The 18,248-nt window shown below is 37.7% G+C and overlaps 3 protein-coding genes across 6 annotated transcripts in view; 2 read left to right on the top strand and 1 right to left on the bottom strand.

The window, feature by feature from the left end:
• Positions 1-18,248, top strand: part of LOC141830624 (xanthine dehydrogenase-like) — a 157,532-nt gene that overhangs the window by 98,318 nt on the left and 40,966 nt on the right. The window lies entirely within an intron of this gene.
• On the bottom strand, positions 8,367-12,723 carry LOC141831227 (solanesyl-diphosphate synthase 2, chloroplastic-like). 3 transcript variants are annotated; one of them, XM_074718638.1, is made up of 6 exons: positions 12,375-12,723; positions 12,154-12,284; positions 9,785-9,912; positions 9,598-9,701; positions 9,283-9,410; positions 8,367-9,211 (listed from the first exon to the last, which is right to left on the bottom strand). In XM_074718638.1, exons 1-6 carry the CDS (start codon positions 12,508-12,510, stop codon positions 8,663-8,665), a joined length of 1,176 nt encoding a protein of 391 aa, XP_074574739.1. In that variant the 5' UTR covers positions 12,511-12,723; the 3' UTR covers positions 8,367-8,662. The 3 variants fall into 3 exon arrangements, with proteins under 3 accessions (XP_074574739.1, XP_074574741.1, XP_074574740.1); XM_074718640.1 differs by having other exon boundaries at positions 9,304-9,410; XM_074718639.1 differs by having other exon boundaries at positions 12,154-12,281.
• LOC141830929 (eukaryotic translation initiation factor 3 subunit D-like) lies at positions 14,214-16,298 on the top strand. The gene has a single exon (XM_074718380.1). It carries the CDS (start codon positions 14,281-14,283, stop codon positions 16,069-16,071), a length of 1,791 nt encoding a protein of 596 aa, XP_074574481.1. The 5' UTR covers positions 14,214-14,280; the 3' UTR covers positions 16,072-16,298.

The following is an 18,248-nucleotide window of genomic DNA, read 5'->3' as shown; positions in this document are numbered from 1 at the left end:
TGGACGGAAAGCATCGGATGGAAATAAAATTACATTTTTCTCCACTATTCCTCGTCCGCAAGCTCGCGTCCCCGACGAGTCTGGAACAAAGTAGGGCTGCGGGGAGGCGATGGCCGCGAGGAGCGCCGCGGGGAGGAGATGGCCGTGGGGAGGCGATGGCCGCAAGGAGCGCCGCGGGGAGGCGATGGTCGCGAGGAGCGCAGCGGGGAGGCGATGGCCGCGAGGAGGCGATGGCCGCGAGGAGCGCCGCGGGGAGGCGCGGGCCACGAGGAGGCGATGGCCGCGGGGAGGCGATGGCCGCGAGGAGCGCCGAGGGGAGGCGATGACCGCAAGGAGTGCTGCGGGGAGGAGGCGATGGCCACGAGGAGCGCCGCGGTGAGGCGATGGCATCGCCTCGGGGAGGCGCGACGCGCGGGGAGAAGGAGCCGCCGGTGATGAGGACGGCGGTCGGCGAAGAAAAGGGGATTGCTTCGACGCGAGGAAGAAGAAGCTTATGGGTATTTTAGACCATGAATATAAATTTTATTTTCTTTCCTTAGCTGAGGTAAACAAGGCTTGATGGATAAGGATGAGGATGGATTTTATTCACCTTCCCTCTCTTTTCCTTGTCCCTAGGTTTGTTTCATCCATCCACCATCCACTCCTTCAAGTAAACTGAGCATAAATTAACTCACTAGATAGTCTATCCCTACTTAGCTAAATACATCGTGCTCCTACCCGAAAGCACAAGGGTCAAGATTACATTTAACTCGCGTAATCTTTCACGCTCTTAGGCCTCTAGATCTTCTCAATCTAAGGTCAATCTTATAACACCTTCGAGTCTATTGGATGCATAGATTGCTTGGAGTTCATCTTGCATTGAGCCTTCAGTCCATCAGATGCACCAAACTTTCTAAACCTTCTCCATGTCATCCTTCTTCTTGCCTTTCGAGACCACCTCATGTCGCACATCCAAGTCAATGAACCAACAATCGTCTAATGTTTCTCCTCTTAAAGTTCACCTCATTGTGCCTCTAATCCATGAGTCAGATTACGTCATCTCCTACCTCCAGGGCATAGCTAAGTTAATTACGACGGAGCAGACTTACAGAAGAGGGCATCTTCAAAGATGAGAGAATACCCATATTCCAATCGTGAGAACTGTAGTCGATTTTTTAGTATGCATAAATTGTGCTTCAGATTTATTCGATAGATGAACTAAGGGAAGAGGTTGTTTACCTATTAGTTGAAAAAAATACATAGAATAATAATAATTTAGGGTTGAAAATGGGAAAAAAAATTATACTTATCAAAAGAATATTGTGATGATTTTTAAATTCAAGGGTCTTTAAAAGAATTTTTGATAAGTATTTTTAATTTATAATTTTTAAAAATAAAATAAAGTCAGTATTTATCACATTATTCACCTCTAATAAATTTAAATAGTCAAAAAGTCTTTTTTAATTGTTAATTTTATTTTTAAAAAATATTTTAAAATACAAAATTCTAAATCAAATAAGGCCTAAATCCTTGTAAATGAAGTCATAAATAACTTATTAAATAATAAATCATGCAAAAAAAATCTATGTGAGATCTATAAATTTACATCAAAATTTCCATTTTTTTAAAAAACATAATTTTGTTTAAGATACCTAAAAAATGAAAATGAAGAAGGTATTTAGCATCTTGAGACTTTGAGTTTAAGATATTCCTAATCCTTGTACACTTCCAACTACCCCAACTACTCGTGCGACTATTAAAAACAATTTAACAAGAGGACTAAGAAAAATAAAACAAGAAAAAAAGAGAAATTTATCAAAATATTTATCATTTTTAGAAATGTTTTTAAAGCCACTTGTTAATATTATATGGTAGTATATAAAAGTATGTGACCCGTCAACCCGATCCGATTTGATACAAAAATATCATATTAAGATTGGAGATTTTAGGATTCGAGTCAGATCAAATTGGCTTCGAAATTTGATCTGAAAATTTTTTTTGGATTAGGTTGAATTCCAATCGACATGAATTTATGATAAAGAAATTATTTTAGAATTAAATTAAATTCTATTTGAAAATTAAGATGTTTTATGTAAAGAATCATTGAGATAGAATTGAAAAATTATAAAAAAAAATAGTAAAAATAATGTTACTAATTATTAGTAATGATATATGTTTGATGGATTATAAATGGAATAGATTAGGTTGGTCGGATTATCCGGACTCGGATTTATAGTTTTCAAGTTGGTTCGGATTCGAATTTGGATTGAAATTTTTTTATAATATGCTTTCTTCAATTCAATCTGAATCCATCTGATCCATCTAAATTGACACCTTTACTTTTCCCTTTCCATTAATGCTCCTCATTTGTCGTCTTCACCCCCATGTCTTGACAACCATCTCCATATGTCATTTCAAATCAATTCGTCTATTAGGAACCTCTTATATGGCTCCGGTAGAGCAATACATGGCTCCGCCCTTGTTCTAACCCCTAATGAAAATGACTTTACATCCATCCGCCAAACTTTCTTTTGTTTTTAAAAAAGACGACGGTTGGTTGACCGGTGTGGTCCTTACCCTAAGTTTGCCCCATCAATTAACCACCAGTGGTTGCTTATCTACTTAGCCAAATCGTGCATCTACCATCAACATATCTCTTTCCTTAAGGATGCTTCCGATCAACTCCGAAACCCTAAATCATCGAGCATGATCAATTCCAAGATTAGCTTGGACCACTTAGAACATAATTTAATTTTCATGGTAAACTTTAATCATCATTTTAAAAAAATAGAAAAAAAATTTTAGATACTCAAACTGTGGATGAGACACTAGGGTGTTCTCTAGATATTCAAGAAATTAGAGGTCGAATTTGAATAATTGCTCCAAGATTGGATTCTTTATAATTAGCACGTGAGGAAATACCCAGCCGACACTTGAGCAGTATTTATAACTATTTTAATATCACCAAAGCTGCTTAAAATTAAATTTTTGGTCAATAAATAATTTTTTATTGATTAAAGTTAAATTTGATAATGTGTAATTTTTTTATTAAAATTAAATTTGATAATGTGTAATATTTAATTTTTTTATTAATCATGATAAATTTTAATCATCATTTTAAAAAATAGAAGAAAAAAATTAAATGCTCCACTGTTTGATAAGACAGTACGGTGTTTTCTAGATATTCTAGAAGGAGTAACTCGATTTGGATATTTGTAAAATAGAGGTCGAATTTGAATAATTGCTCCATGGATGGTTGATAATTAGCACGTGAGTAAATAGCAAGCCGACATTTGCGCAGTGGCTGTAATGATTTGGTAGGTTCATTCACGTTCTTTCCATCTTTATCAAATATGAAAATCTAATCACGGCGCTACGAGGTCAACGGCAGAATATTCATGTCGTCTTTCTGACCTTAGATTTTAACATGATATATTATAGGATAAATTTTTTTCAACATGAAAAATTAAGCCTAAAAAAGTTGGTCGGTTGGATTGTCGGCGCTTCTAGATTTATGTTGATGATCGATAAAAGAATTTTCGTGAGGCTTAGTCGATCATTTCTAAGAATTAATCGACTCTAAGAATTGAATACTTGATGCTAAAAAATATATGAAAATTTAGTCCTCAAATTATAGTGTGATTGTTCTGATCAAATACCGTGGACGATCAAGTCACTAATCAACGAACTGCTAATGTACACACTCCTCGAAGATAGCCGCCGCCGGAGAAGATGAACATGATTTGAAAAACATTCAAAAAGAGGATTAGAATGACATCGGAGGTAGGTTCAAAAAGAGGATTAGAATGACATTGGACAAAACCACTTCGATATTCAAATTAGGGTTTGATGTGAGAAAGGAGTTTAAAGGCTTTGGAAAATTGGGATTGATGTGTGCATATCTATATCCATGAGATATGAGTAATCTTTTATAGATGTGTTGATATCCATTTAGGATAAATTCTACATTACACATTCTTCATTAAGGATTTTTAAACATATTTTTCTTGTTTCGATATACTTGTTCTGGTTGTCCGCATCTTTTGAGATATCTTTCTATTTCTCTAGGAGAAATAGTCTTAGGGTTTCCTATTTTTGCAGGTAAATTAGTTTTATCAGCCTGAGTTATGAAGTCGAGATCTGAGACTAAAAAGAGATCGGCGCCATGAGGCCGAGTGAGGGTCGAGATCAGAACCACTGGTTGAGATCCGAGACTCGAAGAGGTTGGCCATTAAGGCCGAGTGAGGATTGAGGTCAGAATCTGAGGTCGAGGTCGACTAAGGGTCTGAGGGTCGAGATCATAATCCGAGGCCGAGATCCAGGGCTAAAAAGAGGTCGACAATTGAGGCTCGAGTGAGGGTCGAGGTCAGAATCCGAGGCTGAGATCTGAGAGTAAAAAGAGGTCGGCAACTGAGGCTGAGTGAGGGTCGAGGTCAGAACCTGAGGTCGAGATCTAAGACTATATAGAAGAGGTCGACAACTGAGACCAAGTGAGGGTCAAGGTTAGAACTTGAGGTCGAGATCCAAGACTATAAGAAGGGGTCGACAACTGAGGCCAAGTGAGGGTTAAGGTCGGAACCTGATGTTGAGATCCAAGACTAAGAAGCGATCGGCAACTGAGGTCGAGTGATGGTCAAAGTCGGAACCCGAGGTCGAGATTCGAGAATAAGAAGAGGTCAGCACCATGAGACCGAGTGAAGGTCGAGGTCGGAGATCTGAGACTAAGAAGAGGTCGGCACCATGAGGCCAAGTGAAGGTCGAGTAAGCGCAAAGTTGGGGCTCGAGGTTAGGACTCAAGGCCGAGATGAGGTCGATACGTGATGCTGAGCAAGTGTCAAGGTCAAGCTCGCGTGGAGGTCGGCATCTGAGGCTACCAACTAATCATCCTCCAGATCTTATTTGAATCCTTTTACTTCTTTCTTGAGGGCCACATGGTGGTAGCCCACGTGGCGGCTCAGCTATCCTACCGTATCAGTGATAGTAAGAGGTGAGATGGACTTCCTAAGCATGAGAATTCAAATATCACCTAGGACACATTACATCTGAGAGTTTAAAAAATTTGTGACGTTGGACCGTCCGCCATCACCTATCTGCGTTTCCCGATTATCCTATGGTCGATGAAAAATTTTTGTGGGATCGGACCGATCACCTCCAAGATTAGTCTGATCATAAGAATTAGATATCTAGATTATAAAATAAAAATAAAAATCTTACTCCGAGGCTATGATGTAACGACAAGATGCTTCCGTAATTAATCAAACATCTACGAGTCGATTTCAAGTTATGGCGTGCTACAAATTAATTTCAAAGGACGTTGACTGCGAAGCGATGTGCCATTTACACTTCTTGATTTAATCTTATGATCGGTGGAAAACTTTCATAGAATCAGATAGAATTGGTCACCTTTAGAATTAATTAATCAGTTTGAAATGCTAGATATCTAGATTATAAAAAATATATGAAAATCTATATCATTTATAACTATTTTAATATCATCAAAACTGCTTAAATATGATTTAAAATTAATTTAATTTAATTAAAATTAGTTTAATTAGATTAAAATTAGTTAAATATTATTGAAGTAATTTAAATAAAAAATGATATAATTAAAATAGTTTGGGTCTAAACTACTTAAAACGTAGAACAATTTTAATCTAAATTACTATAATACAAGAAAGTTAAACAAAAATATACAATTAACAATTTTTTTATTAAGTTAATTATGTGCTTGTTCAAGTGGATATATAGAATTAAATTTTATTGATAGATCAAAAATATATGTATTGTTGTTGTTGTTGTTTACTCTATGTTGAGTAGACGATGATGAGTGGAATCAAGCATTGTCGAATCAACAATGACACACTCCCTTGTGCTCATACTCATCTTTGTTATCGTATTCTACACTTTGTCGTCGCGTTTCGTATTCCACTGCATCGTCTCGTTTCATCTTCACCCACCTCATATTTTATGGCAAGGTCACCACTCAATCTAGCATCGATCTTTTCCTACAAGAAGAACTTGGTTGAGCTCTCCATGGTTTTTGGGTAGGAGTGAAGGCAAAGATAGGACGAGGTTAGGGTTAGGGCAACAATTGTTCTTTGTTTGAGACAAGTGCGATAGTAAAAGACTACAAAAGAAGAGTTCAAGTTGGAGAACACGAAAAACTTACTTATGCATATAGCGCAAGCATGGAAGCCCTCGAATGTCACATCATAGTAGACGAACTCTATTCGATTAAGTTCTAATTCACCCCTTATTGATCCCGTGAAAACTAACACTTACGCATACTCAAACTAGCATTCATGTATTTACGTCTATGAATTTTACCTCCGTATAAAGCCAACGTCTTCGTCCAATTTAAACGGATCACCCCTCATAACTCATTAAAATTAGTTTACGAAGATTTACTCTCGCAAAGAAACTCATTCCTTCCTCCCCTAAGACTTCCCACGCACAACATGCTTCTTCTCCACTCTTTCTATGTATTTTTTCACTTCTCAGCTCACCTCCTTCTCTCTCGAGTCAAATGACTTGCCTCATCACTTGCACATGAATGTCATTTTTTTAAAATATAATTCAGTTGTCCGGAAGATAGATGATCTCCTCTTTGGTTCACATATCGGATAAATCTAAAACATCATTTATATACGTCAAGAAGTTGATCTCTAAAATATTAGTTCCGTGATATCACACTTGGTGCTAAGTTGCCTTTTGCATTGGTATTAACTTCATGCTAATTCTTCATAGTTCAAGTCTCTTCCACCATGGGCTACGGTGCAACGATAAGATATTTTCGTAGTTAATCAGATATTCACGAATCGATTTCTAACTATGGTGCACCACATATTAATTTTCTTTAGTCCAAAGATAATCCTAGAATGTTGACTATGGAACGACGTGCCATTCACATTTTCTGATTTATCCTAATGATCGATAAAAAAAACTTTTATGGGCAGAATCGGCCACCTAGATTATTAAAAAAAAATCTCTTCCACCGTGTGAAACTCATGACTCAACAACTCATGAACAATTTAATCTTCTTGTCTAAACAAATTAGTCTAACTTACACATTTGCAGCATGCCAAATTCATGATAAGACAACCTAACTTGTGGAATATTATACTTTCTCATAAAGAATGACTTTATATATATATATATAAAATTTAAATATATGATAACTAATTTTGGAGATAGATAATTTTCCCTCTAATTATAAAGTAAATTTGAAGCATAACTTATTCACAGAAGGTGACTTTCAAGAATTCATCCCACTTAAAATTCAAGTCCTTTCATATTCATCTCATTTAAAATTCAATCCTGATTCTATTATTATTTTGGCACCACATCTACGAGGGCTAATGTTAGGTGAAATATACACGATATGTCTTTATTTCAAGTGTCAATTCTAGTTTGTTGGCATTGCAAGACTAAGAACATACAATAGAAAAGAAAAAACAAATGAGGACTTAGTTAATCATACAAGAGGAATTAAGTGATGATTTGTATAGATTACCTTACAACTAGGACAAGAATCCAACAAATAGCACATTGTGTGACCCACCAAATATTGCCTTAATTATTGGAAAGGGGGCACTTGATGCTCAACCACAAAGGTCCTTCTCAAGAACAGCAAAGAAAAGTAGAATGCATACTTGTCCACTTTCCCATTCCAATAATACACATCAATATCATGGAGTCATAGTATTACACCAATAATTTACACTAATATTTATTCATATCCAATCTAGATCTTCTCTATATATTGATAAAGTTCAATTATGAACCTTGCATCTCAATCAAGGTAGATGTTCCCGGAGATAGAGCTTTAAATGAGCTAAATCGAGCCAAATTTTGTGTTGTTTAAGTCTGTTTGATAGGTGGTTAGTCAATAATTTGATATTACAAGCTTGTTTGTCTATTTACAAGTTTGATAAGAACTCTATTAATAAACATGGTTCACAAACTTTGCTCACTTACAGCTCTAATAAGACGCAAAGAGAAAAGATAGATGACGAAAAGGGGGAAACTAGCTGACAAAGAAAGGCCGCAAAAGTTCGATCGAATGAGAATCGGAGAGATTGAGGACACAAATGTTTAGCTCAAGCTTGTAGGGCACTGGAGCAATGGAGTCTATTTCTTCCCTGAAGAGGAGGGAAGTGGTCTCTTTCAGCTTCTCTTTATGTGAATGGAGAAAGCTTGATGAAAACAAGGAGACAAAACAAGGACCATATATGTTGAGCTTATCAACTAGGCCATATATGCTGGGGCGTTTTCAAAATAAATGTTCGATAGCAAAGTGAATTGAGTTCACGACCGGGTCAATCGGAAACATTAAGTTTCGTCGGGCTTGTGTCTCTGCCTCGAGTTCAAGTAATGACACAAAACTGTGATCTTTGTTTGGTTTCTTTCTTGCATTCTCCAGGTTGAGCTTTAGGCATTGTTTGCTTGATAGGTTCGATCGGTTAAACTAAGAACCTACTACAATTTGAAATGGATAGATCCATTTCAGCCTTAACTGGAATGAGACTGAATTCCTTCAATGTTACATGTAGAATACTTCTATATCCTCGATCGATAAGGTTATTCCATCTCGATTCAGAGCTGTTGTAGCAAGTATGTTTTCGTTGCAGGCTTTGGGACCGTCAGCTCATCTTCAACTCCGATCATTAACAGATCCAAGTTTCTAGTCGATCCGTTGGAGGTTATAGTTTACGATCCCCTCGAGGGAGTTTCTGAACTCACTCTCAGGAAGGCACTCCAGGCATTCGATTGCCATTTCAGCTTTCTGTTTTGCTAGCTCTTGCGCCCTACTGAGCCCACCACTTTGATGAATCAACTCGATCGCGGTGTCGAATGAACCATCTTCACTGAACTCAGAGTTGATGAATTCTCTTAGTGTAGGCTCCTTTTCCAGGGCAAAGATAACCGGGGCGGTCAGAATCCCCTTCGATAAGTCACTGCAAGCAGGTTTGCCTAACTGTTCTGTTGATTGGGTGAAATCCAAAATGTCATCGACTACCTGGAATGAGAGACCGAGGTTCTTCCCAAATTCATACATTCGTTCGCCTATACTAGTGTCCACACGGCTGAATATCGAAGCAGACTTGGAGCTTGCTGCGACCAGAGAGGCAGTCTTGTAGTAGCTCTTGAGTAGGTAGTCTTCAAGAGTTGCATCACAGTTGAAGAGGCTTGATGCTTGTTTTATTTCACCGCTCGCGAAGTCCTTAATAACCTGTCACAAACACGATAACGTTTACGATATTATTACGATATTACACTTATGAAACAAGAAAAGTAACAAACCTGACTAATGAGCTTTATTACTTCAATGTTTTCAAGATTTGCAAGGTACCATGAGGATTGCGCAAACATGAAATCTCCTGCCAGGACAGCCACTCGGGTCCCATAAATTTGATGAACCGTTTCTTTCCCTGAAAGTATTCGCTCCCTAGAAATCAGAGACTCATAACGAACTATGATGCCAAACAATTACAAGGAAAATTCATGCTAATGTAAGGCTCAAACCAAATTGCGGGTTTAAGTTGATATTTTGGTGATGTCAATCACCAACAAATCTTTTGTGTAATTGTCTGATATGTTGCTACACGGGATATATACCTCTTCGAATCCCGCTGTCGTCTATGACATCATCGTGTATTAGACTTGCAGTATGAATCATCTCTATTATCTCTGCCAAACGTTGATGTTGGATGGTCAGTTCCCTGTTCAGATTAAGCAAGTTTTCCATAGTGTCACTTTCTCTATCGACAAACAGTTAGACCATATGACAAATGGAACAGCTTACTTCAAGCCAGCAATTTGAGCAGTTGCCCTTGAAACTAGGAAGACCAGAGCTGGTCGAAGCCTCTTTCCTCCGGCACCAAATATTTGTTCTGCTGCAGATACTAGAACTGGGTTTTCTGCACCAATGAGCTACGCAAAGGCTAAAGTTTAAGGTTTATATATATATATATTACTTTGTGCAGAAAGTTAACATTATACGATAGTCAAATTGGGCTAAACTAGAATAGGATCACATTACAAGACACTACAAGCCAAAATTCTATCATGATGAGTGAGCAAACAAGGGCGAGGGGAAAATAACGATGAGACGAGCCAAGATTCGAACTCATAACCTGAACTATGAAACCAACAATTAGTTGGTCTAGCAGTAGGCAACTTAGATTTGGAGCCCTTTCTACAAATGTGTGGATTTCGAATCCGTATAACCACATTATCGACATTGGCAAGGATTTAACCTTATCGCTCCCGCTCTGAATGGGCATAGCCTCGCATCTAATTTTGTGTGAAAACACCTCATGATCAAGAGCAAAAAGAGAGATATGTCTACTTGAAGGGAAGAGAGATGAAGTAAATGGAAAGGAAAAGGGAATGCAATCAGTTACCTTATCTACTTTAATAGGAGAACAAAATGTAAGTTTGAGATCATTTCTCCACTTCAGTTCTATCAAAAAATGGATGAAAGAGAGGAAAAAGTATTGAAAACGCTGATTTAACCCAATGGGAATGAAGAAAAAGGGGCCAATTTTGTCATTTTCTCTATTTTTTTTCGTTTTTCCTCACCTTTGAAGTAGACAAATCAAAGGAAACTCTTCTCCCCTTCATTCACTCCTCCCTTCCCCATCACTGTTCCTTTCTTTCCTCTCTTTGTCCACTCAAGAAGACACACTTGTAAACTATTATAGACCCAATTTATAAATTTACGGTTTAATAATCATATGATGCATTGACCTCAGGCCCTAGAAATTCAGAGTGAAATATATGTCGAAATGAAATTAATCGGAATTATTTATAGTAATTGCAGACTCAAGTTTTAGATTGAAATGACAAAAGCTAATATAAATTTTGTACAGATAAGCTTATACGGATAAAATCTTGTTTGAATTACCAAAAAGGGTGAAGGATCTATGAATTCGCAAGAAGAAGCTCATAAAGAGAAGTATCTTAGAAACATGAAAAATACCACAACATAGTAGTTATATAAAGACAATATGTCATAGAAAAACTATGAATATTGTACATGGATTTTGAAGGTATCCAAGTCTCTTATATGTAAATAATATATCTGAAACATGTTCTAGGAATGTTCATAATGTTGAGAACTAATTGAAAATTATCACATGGAAATGACCTTAAATTGATACTATTAAAATAAAGTATCCAAGTTAACCAAAAGGTAATTTAACCAGGAAGGAGAATAATCCAGTTAAATATTATCAATGGAAAGAAAGGAGCCACTATGAATAATGCACACTGTATGTATAAAACTGGAATATTGTTTTGCTCAATAAGTTTCATGCCAAGGTCATGAATATAAAGATGTTTATCAATCTTTCTGACTTACACATATGACAACTAGCAAAGTTGCTAGTGAATTTTAGACAAAGAAACCACTAACTAATTTTCTTCAACATTCGAACTGATTCTTACACGTCTCAGGGAGCTCAGTAAATATATTTGCATTGAGCAGATATATTCCTAACTTAAGACTCAAATACAAATCAAGTAACACTTCTAGAAGCTAATGTTGGATGATCAGCTAATGATATCAAATTTACAAATTCACACTCAAGAAAATACATGATTAACGACGAAGTTTATGCCAGAAAGTCCAGCTAAAACCTCTTAAGTTGCACATATCCACGTTGAACAAGACAAAAAGCCACAGTGTTATCAATCAGTCTTGTTCTCCAGCAATAGGACAAGATAATGCATTTTAGTCTTTCTAAAGCAATATATGCATATTTGAGCTAAAAGGATAAGGTAACAGTAGGTTCATCCTTCTCATTTTTTTCCTTAAAAGAGGAGAATAAACCAAAATCACAAAAATGATGTAAGTTGCTTAGTCAACAGTATCTATTTTCAAGAGGCAGAATTTCAAGAATAACAAATACAAATAGTTCTTCTATTGCAAATCTTTTGATTGCAATCAGCAAACAAGATTAACATACGGATCACACATTAATTTTTCAATTTATTTACATTAGAAGCCGTTAAAAAGAGTTGCTAAAAAAAAATCGGCAAACATTTGCTGTTCCTGAAAATCATTGCACCACTACCAGTCAAAATTTCCAATAACATTTCTTTAACAGGAGGCAAATCGCAGTTGCAGGATTTTTTTAAAAAAAAAGAATGTGAATTCGCAATACTCACTGCTTTTAGGTTCTCATTTAGCCTCTTTATGTCACCAGAAACCACTTCTAGCAAAGAAGAAACTTGGATAGAGCCACTGCTAGACACCGCAGGCTTCATGCTCGTGGCCACTCCGCCGCTCCGAACATCTACTACAAGCTCAACCACGATCACAAGATCAAGAAAAACTCTAACCAGCATCAAGCAACATCGAAATCAACCGAGCTAACGCATAAAGATACCATCTTGGGCCGTTGAGACTATACATCGAGCACCTATGCTGCGTGCCGATCTCGACCTCCACAGAGGTCGCGCGCGCCGCAGTCTCAAGCAGCCGCCCTGACTAAGATCCACACTTGGGCAGGTCAGCGACAGCATCCTTCAACGAGCCCAACAAAATTCAAAACTTCTCCGAATCCGAGCGCAAAGATGGCAACTTTAGCTGCAGCAAGGCTTCCTCGAGGCGAGATAACCGATGCTTGAGATAAAGATCGTGGAAAAACGGGGAGGTCAAGGGCGTCTTGCTCTCCAAGAGTACGACGGCACTTCATTGCAGTTGAGGTGGATTCATGAGATCCACTAGAGCTTTTCTGTGAACCGAGATCCTTCTTATCGTCTTGATTCGGCGAGGAAGCAGAGGTGTGGCGAGGATTCTTGCGCCGTCTGAACGGTGGATGTCGAGAGAATCTACGGTTGGAAAATCACGAGAACAGTGTGAACCATGGCAAGCAAACCAGTCAGGGACGTTTGCGTATCTTGGAACGTCAGCGATCTCTCTCTCTGTCTCTCTCTCGCACAGTTTGTTTTTTTCTAAAAAAAGAAAAGAAATCCAAAATGTCTTATCTTGGAAATGACGTTTTTATTTAATTATTATTAAAATAATTTCTCAATCCGCATAATTTATTTTTATTTTTATAATATTATAATAATTACGAAATCTTATTACTATATAATAATTATGAGATTATATCTACCAATTATTATAACTATCATACGAAATGTATATTTTTGCGTTGAGGAGAAGGGGTAACCATGTCATTAATATTAATAAATTATTTATATTATAATAATTATTTTAATTATTATTAGAGTCGTCAATTTAAATTAGATTAGTCGGATTGATCTGCTTAGTTAAATAATTGAAATGGATTGAATTGAAATTTTATCAATCTATTTTAAAATAAATTTAAATGGATCGACTCATTTAGGCCCGTGACCACTTAGCAACTTTTCTTCTGGAATCTGCCACCTTAGCGGTCCCACACGGTCGGCCTCACGATCATCTGTGAGGAGGTAAATCGAAAAACTGCAATTGGTCACGACGTAAGAGGGTATTGTCTGACGTCGTCAGGATTCAAACCCTTGTCCTCTTCTTTACAAGTCTACTGCGTCGTAACTAACTCAGCTATGCTCCAGGGGCTTAAAAACTTGATACATGATGGACTTGAGTTGATCTGTGGATTGAGAAAATTTATAGAAAATCTAATGGACTAATGAGATTGACATGTTTAAATTACAATTCAAATTTAAAAATTTTAATTTCATCCATTTAAACTATAATTTAAATTTAAAATTTTTATATATATTTTTATTTTTTAATAGGTGCATGGGTAAACTCACCTAATTCGCAATTTGTTTTTGGATTAGATTGAAGATTTCTCAAGTTGATGGGTCGATTTGTTCCATCCGTATCTCAATAAATATATTGATCAACTCTAATTGTTATAATATAATATTAAAATGTTCATATTATAATAATTAACAATCATAATTAATATAATATAATATTATTAATGTTAATTAGAGTTTGTGTTCACGTCGCAGTAGTTGCAATGTCAAAAATAAATATATTTTTTAAAATAAAAATTTATTGAGGTGGTAAGAGATGTTGTCTTAATAATTAATAAAAAATAAAAAATAATGCTCTTTTTATTTTTGTCCTCTTTTCTTCTCATGAGGAAGGTTTAGTTGATTTAAAGGACTGGATTTGGGTTAAAGATCCGACGGATCTAGTAAAATCCGGATTAGATTTACGCCCGTTTCCTTAAAAACCGAAACCCTAGATTTTCTTGGATCCTTTGCTCCTAAATCGCCCCCGCCGCCGCTTTGCTCGCTTCCGAAACCCTAGCGCTTTGCAGCAGATCGACGATGGGCTTCGACGTCGGCGTCGTCCCCTTCAACCCCGACGGCTGGGGCCCTCCTGATACAGCCTCCGCCCCGCTCCTCCTCTCCAGGAACGACGGCGGCGCCACTCAGCCGGCCAACATCCCTTTCGCCCCCTTTTCCCGCTCGGAGAAGCTAGGGCGCGTGGCCGACTGGACGCGAAACCCTAATTTCGGCGCCAATGCCGGTCGTTCGGGAGCCGGAGGCGGCCGCGACGCTGTCTTTGACTTCGCTCTCGACGAGTTCTCTGGCCTATCGGCCGGTGCCGGTGATGACTCCTCGTTCCGCCTGGTCGACGGCAAGCCCCCGCCTCGCCCCAAGTTTGGCCCCCGCTGGCGATTCCAGCAGCGACCGCAGCTGCCGCAGCGTCGCGACGAGGAGGTCGAGGCCCGGAAGCGTGAGGCCGAGAAGGAGCGAGCCCGCCGCGACCGTTTCTACAATCTGCACCACCGTTCACATTTTGCCGGCGGTGGTTATGGCGGCGGTGCCAATCGACGCGACTCTCCCCTCCTCAAGTCGTCCGTCGACATCCAGCCGGAGTGGACCATGCTCGACCAGATTCCTTTCTCCACCTTCTCAAAGCTCTCCTTTTCCGTCCCTGATCCACCTGAGGACCTCCTTGTTTGTGGCGGCCTGGAGTTCTATGATCGCTCCTTTGATCGCATCAACCCCAAGAACGAGCGCCGCCTCGAGCGGTTCAAGTCTCGCAATTTCTTCAAGGTCACCACCACTGACGACCCAGTTATCCGCCGCCTCGCTGCCGACGACAAGGCCACTGTTTTCGCTACCGACGTCATCCTCTCCGCCCTCATGTGCGCTCCGCGGTCTGTCTACTCGTGGGACATTGTCATTCAGCGGGTTGGCAACAAGCTCTTCTTCGACAAGCGCGATGGTTCCCAACTCGATCTTCTCTCTGTCAATGAGACTTCTCAGGAGCTCCTCCCTGATGCTAAGGAGGACATCAACTCTGCACACTCCCTCTCTTTTGAGGCTACTTACATCAACCAAAACTTCTCACAGCAGGTCCTAGTACGCGATGGCAACAAGGTTACTTTCGACGAGCCCAACCCCTTTGCCTCGGAAGGTGAAGAAGTTGCATCTGTTGCCTACCGGTACCGCCGCTGGAAGCTTGACGAGGATACTCAACTCATTGCCCGCTGTGAGGTGCACAGCGTCACGGATGTCAAGGGACAGCGAGCTTTCATGACACTGAACGCCCTCAACGAGTTTGATCCAAAGTACACCGGCATAGACTGGAGACAGAAACTCGAGACTCAAAGGGGAGCAGTTCTTGCAACTGAACTCAAGAACAATGCCAACAAGCTTGCCAAGTGGACTGCTCAAGCACTTCTTTCCGGTGCTGATCTGATGAAGCTGGGATATGTCTCTAGAGTCCATTCTCGAGACCACTTCAACCATGTGATTTTGAGTGTGATCGGGTACAAGCCTAGGGATTTCGCTACTCAAATCAATCTTAACACTTCCAACATGTGGGGGATTGTCAAGTCAATTGTCGACCTTTGCATGAAGCTCAATGAAGGGAAATATGTTCTTGTCAAGGACCCAGTTAAGCCACAGGTGCGAATCTACGAGGTGCCAGTAGATGCATTTGAGAACGAATATGTCGAAGAGCCTCTGCCAGAGGAGGAGCAGGTGCAGCCGCAGGTGGAAGAAGATGCTACAGCCAATGCTATGGATGCAGCAGCAGAAGCAGAGGCCAATGTTGCAGTTGGTGCTACAGAGGAGGACAATAATGCTGGTGCTTTTGCTGCTTAAATGGTAGTTGTAAGTGCAATCAAAATATATTCCCACTATCAAATTCAAAATGATATCTTTATCCATGAGAACTTTCTTATTCATCTGGTTTCAAGTTTTGGTCTAATAGAACTGTTTGCTTATTAATTCTGTTTGATCAAGCACTTAAAACTGGCTTTGTTGTTTTAAAGTGACTGTAATTCTTGGTTGAATGTTTGTTTGCAATAATTGTCAGGGATCATTGTTGTCATGCCTAGCTTGTATCCCTAGACTTTACAATTTCTTTGGTGCTTCTAATTAGCAATTCTTCCTCCCAACCTTATACATTGAGTTGGTTTAGGAAAATGTTGCTAACTAGGACCTTGGAGATTTTCTTTAGTGAAATGCTCATGCATATCGAATTTGAAACATTTCATCTACACTTTGAGGACTTTAAGATGGTATTGTTTCTGTAATTTGGTTTGTTTTTCTGACATCCATATGTATTGAAGCTGAACCTTCATGTATCCTTCACCATTTCTCCTCTTCAGGTTGTATCAGTTATCCTTTTTTTATGGAACAAAATTGGTCAAGCAATCTTATGTTTTATTGTGATAGAATATTAATCTACCTGAGGTTTAGTTCAGAATCAAACTCTGTGATGCATGATCAAGGTATCATTTCTTTTTATACAAGAATCATTTCTTTAAAAGTTTTTGTTATGAGGTTTTGTTGTTATGGATTCATCATCATCTTCACAATTATTTTTCTTACATATTTTGTGATGATTCATGAATCTTATCCTTTCATTTTTCTCCATAGTATCTAGTTCAGTTAAATATTTTTTTATATTGATCAAATTTTTTTATTACCTTGTATTTTTAATTATAAATTCATAAAAATTTTGGACAAACCAAGGAACTACCTTGTATTTTTAATTATAAATTCACAATTATGTTATTTTTTAATTTCTAACATGACTCGTCAACGTGTAGGATTTCGTAATTATTATGTTATTTTTAATTATAAAATCACAATTATATTATTTTATAAATTTATAAATTTTGTATTATAATAATTATGATTTTATAATTATTAAAATATTTTTTAAATAAATCAAGTATGTATCATAATTATTATAACGTGTACGGTTTTTTTTTTGATAAAAAATAAAAAAAATATCCTTCAACTAAAGAACTACTGAAGGCTCGCTAGTGTAGTACGGATTAGGTGTAGCTGAAACTCTTTCATTGGAGTGCCAGGTCAGCTTGATTCAAATAAAAAGGAACATTTTTTTATCTATGTTTTTAATTCGTATGATTTGATTAATATCAAAGATGATCGAAAGTGTCGTAGTAGGACATTGGCAGTTGATCTCCATAGTCATTCTCTGTCCTGATAAGATCATTCTAATATAAAAATAATTATTCTGGCTCGTGATTCTTACGATCGGTCCCATGATCATTTATGAGGAGGTAAATCGAGAAACTGTAGTTGGTCATGACACAGGAGAGCATTACCTAGTTTCATCAAGATTCAAACCTTTGCTCTCTTTTACAATTCTATTGCGTCGTAATCAACTCAGCTATGTCCCAGAAGCTACTCATGACCATTCAATCTAATTTTTTTTATTAAATTCAACATTGACTTATATCTTAGTAGGGTATTGACATTGATTTACCCTGGTGGCCGATGAAAAATTTCTATGGGGTTAGACTGATCACCCCCAGAGATAGTCAATGGGACTAATTGAGATTTATCATTTTTTAGTAAAGTATCGAATTGTGGTCATTTAAATATCCCCGTTATCTTAACAATTGTGCCTTTGTCGGTTCCATTTAGGAGGTGTCAAAAATGAATCTGACCTACCAACTTGATCCGATCCAATTCGACAAAATCAGATTAGGATTGAGAGTTTTCGGATTCTGATCGAGTTCGGATTAGAGATTTTGGATTAAATTAAATTTGTATCGGATTCAGATCATATTCGAGTTGACCCAAGTTGATTCAAATTAGAGTTTAAATGATTTTTTTTAGAGTTAAATTAAATTTATTTTAAAAATTAAATATTTTATGTAATATTAATATAATAATAATAAATATTAAAATAAAAGTAAAAAAATTATCAATAAAATAGTTTTTAAAAAAATTAAAGTTATTTGAATTTTTCTTATATTGATTCAGATTTAAAATTTCAAATTGAATTTGAATTCGAATAT

This window comes from Curcuma longa, chromosome 6 (genome assembly GCF_044706935.1).
Source record: "Curcuma longa cultivar G26 ecotype Majalengka, Jawa Barat chromosome 6, ITB_CL_G26_1.1, whole genome shotgun sequence".
NCBI lineage: Eukaryota > Viridiplantae > Streptophyta > Magnoliopsida > Zingiberales > Zingiberaceae > Curcuma > Curcuma longa.
The sequence above is the reverse complement of the archived record's forward strand: the minus strand, read 5'-3'. Positions and strand labels throughout refer to the sequence as shown.